The sequence below is a fragment of the Haliotis cracherodii genome, unplaced genomic scaffold (assembly GCF_022045235.1).
Source record: "Haliotis cracherodii isolate W230 unplaced genomic scaffold, xgHalCrac1.p SCAF_6, whole genome shotgun sequence".
NCBI lineage: Eukaryota > Metazoa > Mollusca > Gastropoda > Lepetellida > Haliotidae > Haliotis > Haliotis cracherodii.
This window is the reverse complement of record NW_027266319.1, coordinates 44,702,004-44,716,184: the sequence shown is the minus strand read 5'-3', so window position 1 is coordinate 44,716,184 and position 14,181 is coordinate 44,702,004. Positions and strand designations below refer to the sequence as shown.

The 14,181-nt window shown below is 41.7% G+C and overlaps 2 protein-coding genes across 5 annotated transcripts in view; one reads left to right on the top strand and one right to left on the bottom strand.

Annotated features, from left to right (window-relative positions):
- Positions 1-14,181, top strand: part of LOC139445782 (ankyrin repeat domain-containing protein 26-like) — a 758,925-nt gene that overhangs the window by 213,156 nt on the left and 531,588 nt on the right. For all 4 annotated transcript variants that reach the window (XM_071226998.1, XM_071227000.1, XM_071226999.1 and 1 more), the window contains one exon: positions 9,301-9,355. In XM_071226998.1, coding sequence (XP_071083099.1) covers positions 9,301-9,355 — 55 coding nt within the window. The remainder of the gene's footprint in view (positions 1-9,300; positions 9,356-14,181) is intronic.
- Positions 3,374-4,893, bottom strand: LOC139445280 (uncharacterized). The gene is made up of 2 exons (XM_071226414.1): positions 4,764-4,893; positions 3,374-4,443 (listed from the first exon to the last, which is right to left on the bottom strand). The coding sequence occupies exons 1-2, from the start codon at positions 4,891-4,893 to the stop codon at positions 3,374-3,376; spliced, it is 1,200 nt and encodes a 399-aa protein (XP_071082515.1).

The window sequence follows — 14,181 nt, the reverse complement described above, 5'->3', positions numbered from 1 at the left end:
GCCTCTTTGTATCGACTAGCCACATCCACTATGGTTAAAGCGTATTTATACGTTTTGCGTTTTACCTTATCATGGGGAAGAAACAAGAGGTCAGCCTGATGAGCTTCATTCATTGTAGAAATATCAAACTTCTTCCTCGGTATATAACGCGGTGCTGGTAAGTATATTTGCCACATTGATTGTTTCTTTAACCAATCCTTGGCTACATCTTTAGATACCTTAGCCGCAGTGGCTTATTTTTTTATTGCTCCTATACCTTTCCAATATCCTCGTGGGCTACAGTAAATTTTATCCATTATTAATTAATATTGATATTTCTTTTTATACGAATCATGCCGATCGTTGAATCACATCATCATTTTTGCATAAAAAATTCCCGCTGTAGTTGTGGTATAGGTATATAAATCTGGCTCCAGTGGGGTTGCGGCAGAATCACCATTACCTATACTACTTATGTAAATAACCCTCAATTTACTGCCCAACTTCGCAAGATCAATGTGCAGTCTTTGTCATCAAAATCTTCTTGCATTATGCATATAGGTTCTTGTTGTTGTTGTTGTTATTATTATTAAAAGACTTGAAAGCACTTATACCCAGTCACAGAGTGGATGGGGGACATATTAATAGCTGCTGTCCTTCCGTCTGTTTCTATTTTGGAATATTTGTAATTTTAGTTTTTTAAGGTTTCCATATTAACACATTGAGCTAATGTACATATGAAGATAGGACTTGTTCATTCAGTATGTCTGGACCAAACTTTGCACAGATATCAGCAACTTCTACGGTGATACTGGTTATCCCTAGCAACTTGCACAAGTACTACATGTAACAATATAACTAATAAAGAATGCCAGAACAATTTAAACAATAACCATTTAACATCACATAATAAACTCTAGAATACTTACAATATTCCTATTATAATGCCTTTCTTTAGATTATCAGTATTATTAAAATACTATGAGTCTCACACTTATACATACCTAACAATACAAACCTATGATGTTAAAAAATATTATTAATCTAAAAAATATGAAGTGTTCCAACAGTTACATGATCTATAAGTGAAGCTATTCTAAGTATTGAAAACAAAGCATTACAGTGACCTTATTTCTATTTCTACAGTATGCATAATAACCTGTGACGTCAACCACACTAATTCCGGGTTATAAAATATATGCTTTTCTGTTATACTTCTAATTTTTTTATTACTGGTAATAACATTACAACATATAAGTTTACCAAGTTTATAGAGTCTTAGGATTCCTTTAAGTGCCTAATAGACAGCTTAAATTGAAATGTAACACTTTGACAGCAAAATACTGAATGACTTTAGCTAAATATTGAATACGAAATCTTTTGCTGAACCACAGATTTTAATAATTGACAAATACATACTTTATAATGTTCTCATACATAAAACAGTAGTGTAAGCATGATGTAGGGCTGTCTGGTGTTTAATTTGATTACATACCATAAATAAATAATAATAAGTAATGATGATCAGATCCGTGTCATTGATTTATTTGGTTTTGCCCAAAATGGTGGCTACAGAAATTATCGTGACATCATTCACTAAACCTTACATCATGTTACCCGCTAACCCTTCTGTCGCAATTAGTTGTGACTTGATAATTACATTTTCAACCATCTGTCGATTATCATCATTACAATGGGACAGAATTTTAAAAGATAGGAGGACCTAATTTCTAATTAAATTTGAGCATAAAACATCAGACAAAATACAACCAGCTCTGTAGGGTTAACACTATTTATACAATTTTTAATTTTTCAAGTGTTAAGGAATTTTGGAAAATGTTATTATTTCCTTTTTCCAAGACAACAAATTTAGCAACAATTGTAGGATTTTTTTGTTTTGTTTTAATGCTGGAAGCCATGTTTTATCGAACGAGAAGCAGCAATTACTATTTATTGCTTCAAACTGAACGAGAGCCATGGGACATCTAAGTTTAATGCAAGAAGAATGATTTTTTTGTCAAACATGAATTTAGATAATTCATTGTACTTTCAACTTTGTAACAGAAGGTTTTTTAACCTTGATGTAAAAATCAATGCAGTAAGAAGTGTTTCCAAAACTGGAAGTGACTTGATACAAGCTGGAAGTATTAAAAACTTTGTTATAAACTGAGATAGAATTATGGGTCTCTCTGGTTTATAATATTAATGCAGTAAGAATGTGTTTTCCAAAACCTTGAGTGACATGATTGGAATTGGAAGTTAAAGACTTTCTTGTCTTAACATCTTATAAATTAGCATCTGTTTTCTGAAATTTTCAGAGTGAATAAGAATACTCTTTAAGAAAATTCTAAGCTAAGAGTTACACTTAGGAGTGTAGTCATGATGGCTCTGAGAGTAACTTTTAGCTAAGAGCTAAGTAAAACTCTGAGGGTAACTCTCAGTTCGGACATGATCGTAACCAGGTGAATCCATTGTTTCTTTGTGTAGGGGAGGTGAACCAAAACCTGATTACATTCGTCACAAGTACTATATAAAATATTTTTTAAACTGCTCAATTGATCCAGCTGCAGTACTCCAGCTGCTGCCATATGGATACTTCAGAAAATCCTTTAGTCCTCTCTTGTCATGCTTGTACTCTTTATTTTTTTTGAGTGCTCCTAGTGCTAAAAGTTGTTATGAATATTACTTGAGAAAATTCTTAGCCTTCAGACATCTTAAGCCTTCTGAGAATGTGTAGGAATGTGGCTGTAGACATATCTGATTGGAAAGTAAGTGAAACCCATAAAGAATTTTGGTTCAGTGTTTTTGGTTTCTCAATAGCCAAATGATATGTAAACCATCCAAGATGACCTCAATGTATGTCAATTGGAAAATCCTAAGTGGCTACTAACAGCTATATATACTCAACAACAAAAGTTCCTGTGACCAATATTTTAGTGTTTGTGCAATGAAAACACTACAAAGGGTAAAGGAAACAATATAATTTAATACACATTGGGATATATATGCTATATACAAGGGGGCTGCTCGGTCGCACACGGAATGTCCTGCGGACAGGGGTTAGTTCTAGGGCCGTGCTGGCCTGCTAGGATAGGGCTACCCTGCGGGTAGAGAGGTGTTGAAGAAAAGGAGCAGATTATTTTTATGTTTAGATGAATGATAGGGGTACCCTGCGGGTATGGAATGTGAACTGGTGGCTGCGCCGGACCAGGTAGGTAAGGAATTTGGGGGGGCCCCAATCCATGTAATGCTGCTGCCTGAGGCATGGAATGGCTTGAGACGCCCAAACGAGGTTGTGTACGACCGAGTGCCCCCAAAGATGAGTAAGATACATGATCACGAAACCTGATAACTGCGAACTAATAGGAATATGGCACAGAATCTGTATTGTAGATTAGGGTCCACATAACAAACGCTGTGCGTGAAGCAGAGTCTCTTCTGAAGTTCTAATACATCTCTGGAAACAGTCTGAATTCCAGCGGCCCATAGTCTTAATTAGGTGGTCCTCCACCCGGGCGCTAGCTGCGGTGGTGGCAGCACCGATACGGAACGAGTGCCCACTATACTCGTTTGAGTTAAAACCGGCCCTAGTCAGCACTCTGCTGAGCCAGGACAGAAACAATGCCCGTGTGATGGGCTGGTGTTGAGCGTCCACAAATAGTGCATCCTCACTAGAAGCTTGCTGAAGAGTTCTGGTATAGAAGAGCTTCCTCAAACTTGAGAATGGGCACAAGCGACTATTGGAAAACAATATTATGGGGACGCCTACTCGAAATGGATCCGTCTTGGAAGCTTTCAGCAGGATAGTGCACTTTCTCTTAGCGAAGTCAAACTTGATGTCACTCAAACAAATATTAGCACTGGGATCAAACCTGGCACCACACGTGATTTCTCCACATCTGAGAAACCCGAAGAAGGCAGTTAAGCACATGCATTCCATTACCAGGTCATTTAACAGTCCAAGTACTCCTGCACGCAGTGTACACATGATTCGCGCCAACACTGTGTAGGTGATGGGAAGTCGTTTTCTTGGAGTAGGAGCTTGCAACTTCTTGTAACCTCTCATAATGGACTGCAGTCTGTTCAACGCCCCGGATCCACGATGGTCAAATATTGTGGTAATGCCACGTTGCAGGTAAAAGAACCTCAGCCCAGCTAGGTAGGTCTTAACAGTGACATGTTTCAACTGCAGCACGCCATAACAATGGGCAATGAAGTACTGTAAATATACCTCGTTCACAGGAGGGAGTCTGTGATAGAACATGGTTTGAAACAGTCCGCAAGTCAGCAAGAACTTTATATAACAGGTCATACCAGTCGAATAGGCGGTCTGAGTACCCTTGCTGACGACCGCAGACCACAGTCTGTTGAGATGCGCATTCAGGGCCACATTACTTGCGAGCTGGGGGGGCACTGGAGTGGGTGTGGTTGAGCATGTGGCGCCAGGGCTTGGAACTTGGTGATCTGCAAACGAGATGGTGAATCAGCAATGTTATTATCTGAGCCAGGTACGTGACGGGCCAATACCACAAAGTTGTTGACTGCTGCTGTCCAAGTGAGTCGGCGCATGAGGGACATGATACCTTTACATTTAGATCTACCCTTCTTGATGATGAACACGGTAGCCTGATTATCACAATGAAAGAGCACACGCTTTTTCTCCCAGAGATGACCCCAGAGAACAGCTGCCACGACGATTGGGTAGAGTTCCATGAAGGCCATAGACAATTCACCGGTCATACTACATAGCACTTCCTCCGACCATTTCTCAGCGAACCAGGCACCTTGGTAATAGCCCCCGTGCCCCACTGTAGCCGCCGCATCAGTGAAAAGCTCAATGTCTGGGGTAGGTGAGATGTGGAGGTCGTGGAAGAGGGAAATACCATTCCATTCTATCAAGAACTTGTTCCACATAGCTAAATCTTTTCTAGAATCACCTGACAAGCTAACATGGTGATGCAACTTATCAACAGATGTGGAAAGTTCGTTTAAGCAGGAGACAAACGTCCTGCCTGGCACGATCACTCTGCAAGCGTAGTTCAAGTGTCCGAGCAGGGAGAGAAGTTCTCTATTGGTGCAACTTCTCTTTGTGGAGTATCTGCCCAGGAGCTCTGCTATGCGTTGCAGTTTATCTTGGGGTAACCTAGCAGTCATAAGATTTGAGTCAAGAATGATGCCTAAATACTCGATCTCTGTAAGGGGTCCCTGTCTTATGGAGAGCTAGTGGAATGTTGAGTCTCTTGAAGAGAGACAGTATAGTGCTCATGGTCGATTCAGCGTCGTGGCCTGGAGGGTCAATGACTAGGAAGTCGTCCAGAAGGTGTAGCACATGAAGGAAGTCATGATTGTGTTTCAGAATCCAGCAAATGGCCTGGGACAGAGTGTCAAATATTTTGGGGCTAGATCGGCAACCGAAGGCTAGCCTGGTGTAGAAATAGTACAGTCCTTCCCACTTGAACCCGAAATATGGCCAGTAATCGGGGCTTAATGGAATCTGCTTGAAGGCGTCAGTTATATCTGCTTTACACATAAGGGCCCCTCTTCCGAGCTGAATAATGATAGAAATGGCATGATCAAGTGTTACGTAGGAAAGAGAACAGGATGTCTTGTTGATTAGTTGATTGATGCTAGGGACGGTATCGTCATCATGGGGGGCCGATAAGTCCAATATCAAACGTTTCTTCCGAGAATATTTCCCCTCGGCAAGTCCAAGTGGACTAACCCTGTATGTGTCATAGGGAGACTCCTGGAAAGGCCCGATAGCGTACTGCTTGGCACATTCTTTACTGACAGCTGCGGACACATCCACTGGATTTCTCCTGGCACTAGGGTTGTTGCGGCACTCCACTGTCGATTTAGGCGAAGAGTCTAACATTGGATTGAATCCTGTCTCCAGGCCAGAAATGAGATAATCGAAGAAACACTTGTCTGGGTGGAATTGTAAGTCCGCTTTTAATCTCTCAATGTTAATAGGTGTTAGCGTCAATGTCTGCTTAGTACTTGCTCTGTCTAAGGCATCGTGTAGTCAATCCTTCTGCGCTTTCTGGCACTGTGTCTTGCCGTGCTTCCTTGTATGGCAAATGAGGCAGGTATGTATGAAAGGACACTGTTGGCGGCTGCAGCCTGTATCATTAAAGTTGTTACAGATCTCTTGTCCATCACGTCGAACGCGAGGTCTACCTCTTGAGTCTATGTGCGTGGCATTACTGTCCACGTTTCGTCGGTCATATGGAACATGTCTGTCTTGGGGCCTGACAATTGGTCGGCAAGCTGTAGCTATACTCGGGCAGACGTCGGTGCCGTGGGTTACACTTTGACACACTGAACACGTCCTGGTACATCGCCCTGAGGAACACAGGCTGTAGAGTTTTGAGTCTCTCATGTCCCATCGAATGACAACTCCTTTTGCCTCAAAAGCTGCCACACGAGCTGCGAAAAGTTTGTGGTAGTCGTAGTAGCATGTCCCGCCGTACAGAGTAGCAAGTTCGATCACAGTCTGCTCGTGGCCATCTAGCTGTTTTCTTTTGGCATCATTGTTCTCACAATAAATGTCTTTGTAAATACCGAATGCCTGGATAAACTCTCCGAGTGTCAGTGTCCTATGCGGCCTGGGGTCATCTTTGAGCGAGTATACATTCCCCTCGAATTCAGTTACTCTAGTATCCAAACTGTCCTGGTTAGGTAATGTCAACAAAGCCAAATTAACATATTTACCTTCCTGGATCTTTTTCCTTAAGGTGGGGGACACTGTGTGGATATGAGGTAAGGAGTCTGATGGAACCTCTGTTGAGTTGCTAGCGGGTGTCAGGAGAGAAGTCTCGATACCACTCGGGTATTTGATGTAGAGTGGCCTAGTAGAGGCATCGCGCTGAGCCCTGTGGTTGTGATCAGTTGTCTGAGTTCGGCAATTTCCTTTTGCAATCCAGCCACCGAGGGGATCACAGGGGCTGAATCTGTCAAGCTAGATACATCAGGCTGGGGAGTTGTTGGATAGGCTGATGAACTGGTTATGGTACTTGGCAGGTTAGTGTTGTGATTGCTGCTTGGCAAGTCTTGTTGACACTCGGAAACGGAAGCCATTGTGTTTGTCGTCTCTGTTATCATGGTTATGGGATGTGACATGGATTCCCTCGGTTGTTTTCAGTATGCAGCTGGAACAGCAGCCGTCTGTTCCACGATGCAGGCACGCTGACACCTTGACTGGCGAGGCGAAGTCGAAGGTCAGCTATAGTGAGATAAGGAGCATTCCTAGTTTTGGGCATGCTGCGGTGGTCGCCATCTTGGTTTGGGTCAAGGGTCGCCTCGTTAACCCTAGCAGTACTTGTGTTGAGACTAGCAGATCTGCCGCAACGTCTGGTAGTCCTGTCAGCCATTTCAAAGCATAAGGCTGTAAAGAATCCCTCTGCTGACAGGGATGAAGATTGCAGATGGATAAGAAGTCGAATGGTGGTGTTACCAAATTGACTTGACAGAACAATGGTTAAACGGCAAGATGGAACCTGAAAGGAATTTACATAAATACACATGTGACGTCATTTTCACACTGCGCATGCCCGGTAGTGAAAGATATCATGGGAGTATATAAGAAATTAATCTACATGGATGTTGGTTTACGATAACACGGCTATGGGAGAATAATACTAAAACAAGTCAATTGGCCTGACAAGAGTGATAAAAAACATTATAACAATTTAAGAGATACACTGAGAGCGAGACCATCGGAAGTGGTAGTGTAAACAAACTGCCGTACGAGCACATGGAAAAGGATACATTTAAATATACCAGTGGTGAGTGGTGAAGTAAAGGCGTTAGGGTTGAGATACTACGAGATGAACTGCATATAATGACATGGATGGTATTATCATTGCACAAACAAAAATATTAAATTTACATTATTTTTCAAACAAAGTTTGGCTTTCAATATTGTAGTACATGTATGGAATCAAGTCACAAAAACACAACTGCTACAGAAAAGCATGCATTCCATGCAAAAGTTGACTTTTATGCAAGCCCCATGCATTTCACTACCCAAGAATGGGTATAAAAACATTTGCGTTAACAGGATTCCATATGCATTGTTTAGCATCGTGCTGACAACAACCACTCAGAAAAACAACAAAATTACGACATTATGAAATGCCACGCTCTCAGAAAATGAGCGACTGCGAGCCATTGGTATGCTTGAAGCAGGATCGAATCAACGTGATGTTGCAAGACAATTTAACGTCCACAGAAACACCATTTTGTGTTTATGGCAACGTTTGCAACAGATGATCCTCGGAGTGACAGGCCACGCATAACCAATAATCGACAAGACAACTGGAATTCGAACAACATACCTACGAAATTGATTCCAGCCAGCAACAGTGACTGCAAGAAGCATTCCTGGCCTTTCGACCATTATCTTCACAAACTGTACGTCGCCGCCTCAGATGTGCAGGGATTGTCGCCAGAAGACCCACCAGACATCCCATTTTGACAGGAAACCACCGTCAAGCACGTCTACTTTGGACGGCCATGCAGTGGGGACAAGTTCTATTCACTGACGAGTCTTGTTTTCACCTCAGCCACAGTGATGGACGGATTTGAGATCATCAGCCCTGTTGTTCTACCATTTTGCGTCGTCATGGTCCAGGTATTATTTTTCAATATGACAGCGCCCGGCCTCATATTGCTGGACTTGTTCAGGATTCTCTTCAACAAAACAACGTGAATGTCATCCCCTGGCCGGCTCCCTCCCCTGATCTCTCACCAATCGAGCAGATGTGGGATGAGATGGATCGGCCCCTTCGACGTCAACCACGTGTTCCACAGACACTCCAGGAACTTCGAAACATGCTCCAGCAGATATGGACAGATATCCCACAGGACTTTGTGTGAGACCTGGTCCATTCCATGAGACGAAGATGTGTTGCTTGCATCGCAACCAGAGGTGGACACACATGCTATTGATTTGTAAATTGACATTTTGTCATGTTCATGTGTTTTTTTAATGAAATCACGCATTTTCTGAAGTCAGTATGGCAAATTAAACCATTTGAACACTTACTGGAGTCTTTTATCTGTTGCAAACCGAAATTGTTTCAGATTTGGTAAAAAAACATAACTTTGCATTAAATCTTATTCAGTGTCACAGGAACTTTTGTTGTTGTGGTTTGTAATTATTTTTTCTTCTGTTTAATTTTATCTTCTTCTGTTGTATTGTCTTTTTGTGATGATTGCAGTGGTGGATTTCGATCTCTTTTTTGAGGATAAAAATAAATGTCATTTCCATAATTGTCTGTTCATGATGACAAAATGCCTTTTGTCTCTTTGTTACAGGTGGCAGTAGCAAAAGTGAACCTTGCCAAGTGTATTCCTCACAGTGACGATGGAGGTAATTTGCTTTACTGATAGTTTACATTCAGTTAAACGACATAGAGTACAGACTCCTCTTGCCCAAAACATTGGATAATGATTTGAGTGAGTTACAAGAGTCCTTGTCATATCACCATTTGATTCCTGATAAGTAGAATAGTTTTAAGTTGAAGTTCCCCTACATGATACATTTTCTGGGTCCCCTTGGCCACTTCCATTGACATTTTGATCATTTAACCAGAAAACATATTGTATAACATGATATTGCAGTTTTCCCATTTACCGGTAGTTACCAGTTTTTGACTGGTAAAATTAGACTTGAACCCTTAATTCATGTGAGTTCCAGTCCCTGTGGACCAGCAAATAAAGTACCTTATAGTTATAAATCTTTGTTGTTGAACAAAACATCGGCGAAATTCATATGAGTATATTTCGTGAACAAAGTCAGCTTGTCTGTTACCATCGGGCTTCCCCATGTCTATTTTTAGTGCAAGGAAATAACATTTTGCTTAGCTTCAAGGTTAAATATACTGAGTCAAATTAAAAACTTCACATTTTTAAAAGTAATCCCATATATTATATACAACAGACAAATGTTTCAGAGAAGGTAATTTTTAATCAGTAATGTCCAAAGTAAGGATTTTAATTAAATTAACGGTGGTAACCATAATTTGTTCCAAGCACCTACGGTATTCGGTAATAACATCAACAGTTTAAATCATAAGTCCCAAGCATGAGAATCTGATAGCACACAAGTTCAGTAGCGTGTTTGGCCACCATGTGCGTTGACAACTGCCACACAACGCCTCCGCATGGACCTTGTGATGCTTGTGAACACGATTGGGAAGACAACACCAATTTTGCTGCAAAGTGGTGCCAAGATCTTGCAAATTCTGTGGTTGGTTCTGGAGAGTGTGCAGACTTCTGCCAAGAGCATCCCAGACGTGTTCGATGGGATTGAAGTCGGGAGACCTTGACGGCCAGTCCATGACGTTGACATTCTGAAAGAAATTCCTTGTCAAAATTGCTGTGTGGGGTCTGGCATTGTCGTGTTGGAAGATCAAACCGGGTCCATGTGCTGCCATAAAAGGCAGAAGTTCTGGTGCCAGTACCTGGTCGCAGTAAGCAGCAGCGTTGAGGTTGAGATTAAATCGGGATTCATCACTGAAGACGACTTGATTCCAATTCCAAGTCCATCGTAAGTGTCGCTGTGCCCACAATTGACGCTGACGTCTGTGTAATTGAGTCAGAATCGGCCCGCAGTATGGCCGTTGTGCTTGAAGGTGAGCAGTTCTCAGACGGTTTCGAACAGTTTGCGCACTCAGTCTACCCCTAAACAGTTCATTTCTGGTTGATGTAGCCGTCAAAAATCAGTTACGGAGGTGACGTAAGACAATTTGACGATCCTCTGCATGTGACGTCACACGTGGTCGACTTGCTGTAGATGCGTCTGTAAATCATAAACAGTCCGTCGACTACAACCCATCGTCCTTGCGACTTCATCTGCAACATGCCGATGGCACGTTCACGTTGCACATTTGAAATGCGTGGCATGACAAATGTCCGTAAAGACTTTTGTTTTCTTGTGTTTTTTTGGTTTTTTTTAATGACTGCTAACAAGTATGGCTGAAAACATGTGCAGTATTATGGCCACGTGACCAGTTGCACGTGAAAAAACCACTTTTGCCACTATAGTGCTGTGCACGTGATTTTGATCGATTCACCTCCACAAAAACGGGTGTTATCTGAAGACAATACGTGGCCATTACTGTTTAATACACAATAAGGGCCCTCAATGATAACTGGTCAAAATGTTAAAATTTTAGGATTGTGAAGTTTTTAATTTCGTATATATATTTGTTGCTACTTAGTCTCGAAATATTCAACAACAAAATGAGAAAATTGTGACAGAACTTTGTGTGAATGAAGTGTAGATCTAACTAAGTTACTTCAGAGAGCACGTCATTGCACTGAACATGATGTTGAAAGAATGAAAAACAGGTAATTTTCATACGTTTTTTGTTTGTTGAAAGTTGGGACTGACAAAAATAAGGGAGTGCAGGTAATTTTTTTCCCTTATGGACTGGACTGACATTGTTTATCCATGGAAGAATTTTCATCCATTAAGAGCACACCTATACCAATAATAGATGATGGTATTTTAAGGTTTTGACCTAATTTGTTTTGAAGCCATGCTCTGCTTGGACATCTGAGGGATCTCATATCTTGTACCTTCTACTATATCCATGGGAAATGTTTTTGACACATTGACCTGTCATGTCACTCTCATTATGTCACTTTGAATCCCGGCTCCATCAATCTAATTTCAAGCCATCCATGACACTTACGTATTGATCTCAAAAGCGAAGATGTCGAAGAAACATTCTTCCATGCCTACAAGCACGTTCTAATCCTCATACATCGATTCCTCCTAACAATGACGTCAAATGTGGAAGGTTCAATGTTACCTTGGTCTCCCGAATGCCGAGTTCCAACCCATATTTGACAGCCACACAACTATGGGCGTCTTTATTGGACATGGGATTTCGTATTCTAGCATCTTGGAGTAGGAGGACGATGATGCAGATCAGAGTGCGACATGAGAGAGGTCATGACCCAGATCCAGGCTGCCATCAAGTACTGTGATGTCATCGGAAAGTTTACCTCTCGCTTCAACATCAGCTCAGTCCCCAGCCCAGGTTTCTTTACGCCCAAGGAACGTCAGTCCTGATGACTTAGCATTGGAATTTCCAGCTGATAATGTTGCTATCAGAATTGTTGATCTTCACGCCACCACACTCACTGACGGCAATTCATTCATTCGCACTGAGCAGCTTCCGCCATCTTCTCCTTCCGTTGATCTGCTTGGCATCCGGCGAGAGTTACAGGAGTTAAAAGATCTTGTTTAGACTGTCGTCAAGGATAAGCATTGTGATGCCACACGTCAAGACAACACCATGCAGCCTCCAACAGTTGGACAGCCAGTGTCATCTAACTCTTTGCTGCATATTGACACTGTCACACCAGCCATCGTGAAACGCATTCAAGCAGGTAAAACGGTGAACGTAGCACTTCTTCTACTTCCTAACCAAACATCAGGGGAATACCGAACTGCCAAATTCAACGGACAGACATTCCAACTGTAGGATGATCACAGGCTTAACAAGTCACTCACTCTGCCCGAATTCCTAGATGCGTTTGGCATATATAAACAGATCTTTTGTGCAGGTAATCAAGAGACGACTTAGACAATCATCAAAGAAATGTGATGTACTTAGCAAAACACTATGGTGGTACTGCATTTTATGATTACCATAAAATGCTTGCTTCAAGAATTGCTGCATACGCCGAAATTGGAACACCAGTTCGTTGGGGTGAGAAAGATTCTGATTTATGGAGTCTGTGTACGTCTGGTCTGAGAGCCAGAGCTTGTGGTGTATGCCACAGTGTGATGCATGCCACAGACATGTGCCCAAGTGTAGCAAGTAGTCCCACCAACACAAATTAGCCCCATCACCAATACAGCCAGCATGACTTCCAACAGAAATTCTCCTCTTCATCAACTGATGCCAGGGGTCGACAAAGAATCAGAATCCAAGGGAAAGAACTGTGCAATAACTTTAATGACCAGGTGTGTCAGAGGTCAAATTGCTATTATGTCCATGCCTGCCTAACTTTTCAGGATAAACGCCACGTCAAGCACGAGTGCCCAAACCTTTGGGGAAAAAAGATCAACAACCAGGCCAGCCCGACCATTCCTTCACCATCCCACCAATATCAACTATTGTGGGAGCCGTACATGAAGGTGAATTTCTTCCAGTTCAACAACTGGTTCAACAACGGGTTGATTATTATCAACAACAACATTCAGTAAAGCAATCAATTCAGCTTTTCTCGTGAATAACCTCTCAGCCCACTTTTTTTCGCTTGAGCTTTGTGTTCTTCTGACAGTCTGGGGTTTGTATTCCAAACCGAGGGAAACAATTCAGCTTTCTTCATTCGAGAATAGCCATGTAGACCACGTTGTTTTGCCAAAGCCTTCAACTCTCTGACAAAAACCATTGTGATGTAATGGTATATGCAAAATGAGTCAAATGTCTAAATGGCTATTTTTCATATATCTCAACACGTATTCTCCCCAACCTATTCCTCTCGTTGATGTAATTGCTCTTCCTGGCATAAACAATCTGGTTCCTGACCTTATCAGTGCCATGTTTCTCGCATAAGCAGTAACGACCTTTGACCCCTATCCCGCATACAGAACATGTATAGTTTATATTTCCCTGTTTAATGTAGTAAGCATGAATTTCACAGTATAGACCGACACATCATCTGCCACAGATAATGGGCTTTCCCATGAGTGTAAATCGGCACAGATTCATTGTTGTTAAACACCTGTCATATCATTTGTCGAAATGCAAATCAGCCGAGTTTCTGCCCAGCCTAGGCGTCATGGATATTAATAGTGTGTTTCCAGGTCATAGCTGATAAGACTCAACCGAGGCGTCATGTGACTTTTAATAGCTCATTGCTTGTGAGTTATAAGTTGTCAAACTTACAGCTAAGTTATTATTTCCATCTTTTCATGCAATTACGTGTAATGTAAATGAAATGACATCTCGGCTTTCGTCACTTTGATTTCTCAGCTCGGATACGATGTTTCCAATATGCCTGAAATCCTTTGTCACAGCTCCTAACCTAGCACAATACATACACGAAGTTCCATGTTTTTAATTTAGATCGCGAGTTTCCTGCTTGAAACCTTTCGCCAAAATCTTAAATCCATTAAACAAGTATCATTGCTGTAATTTGATTGACAGCCTTAGGTCATGTGCTCTAGTTTGA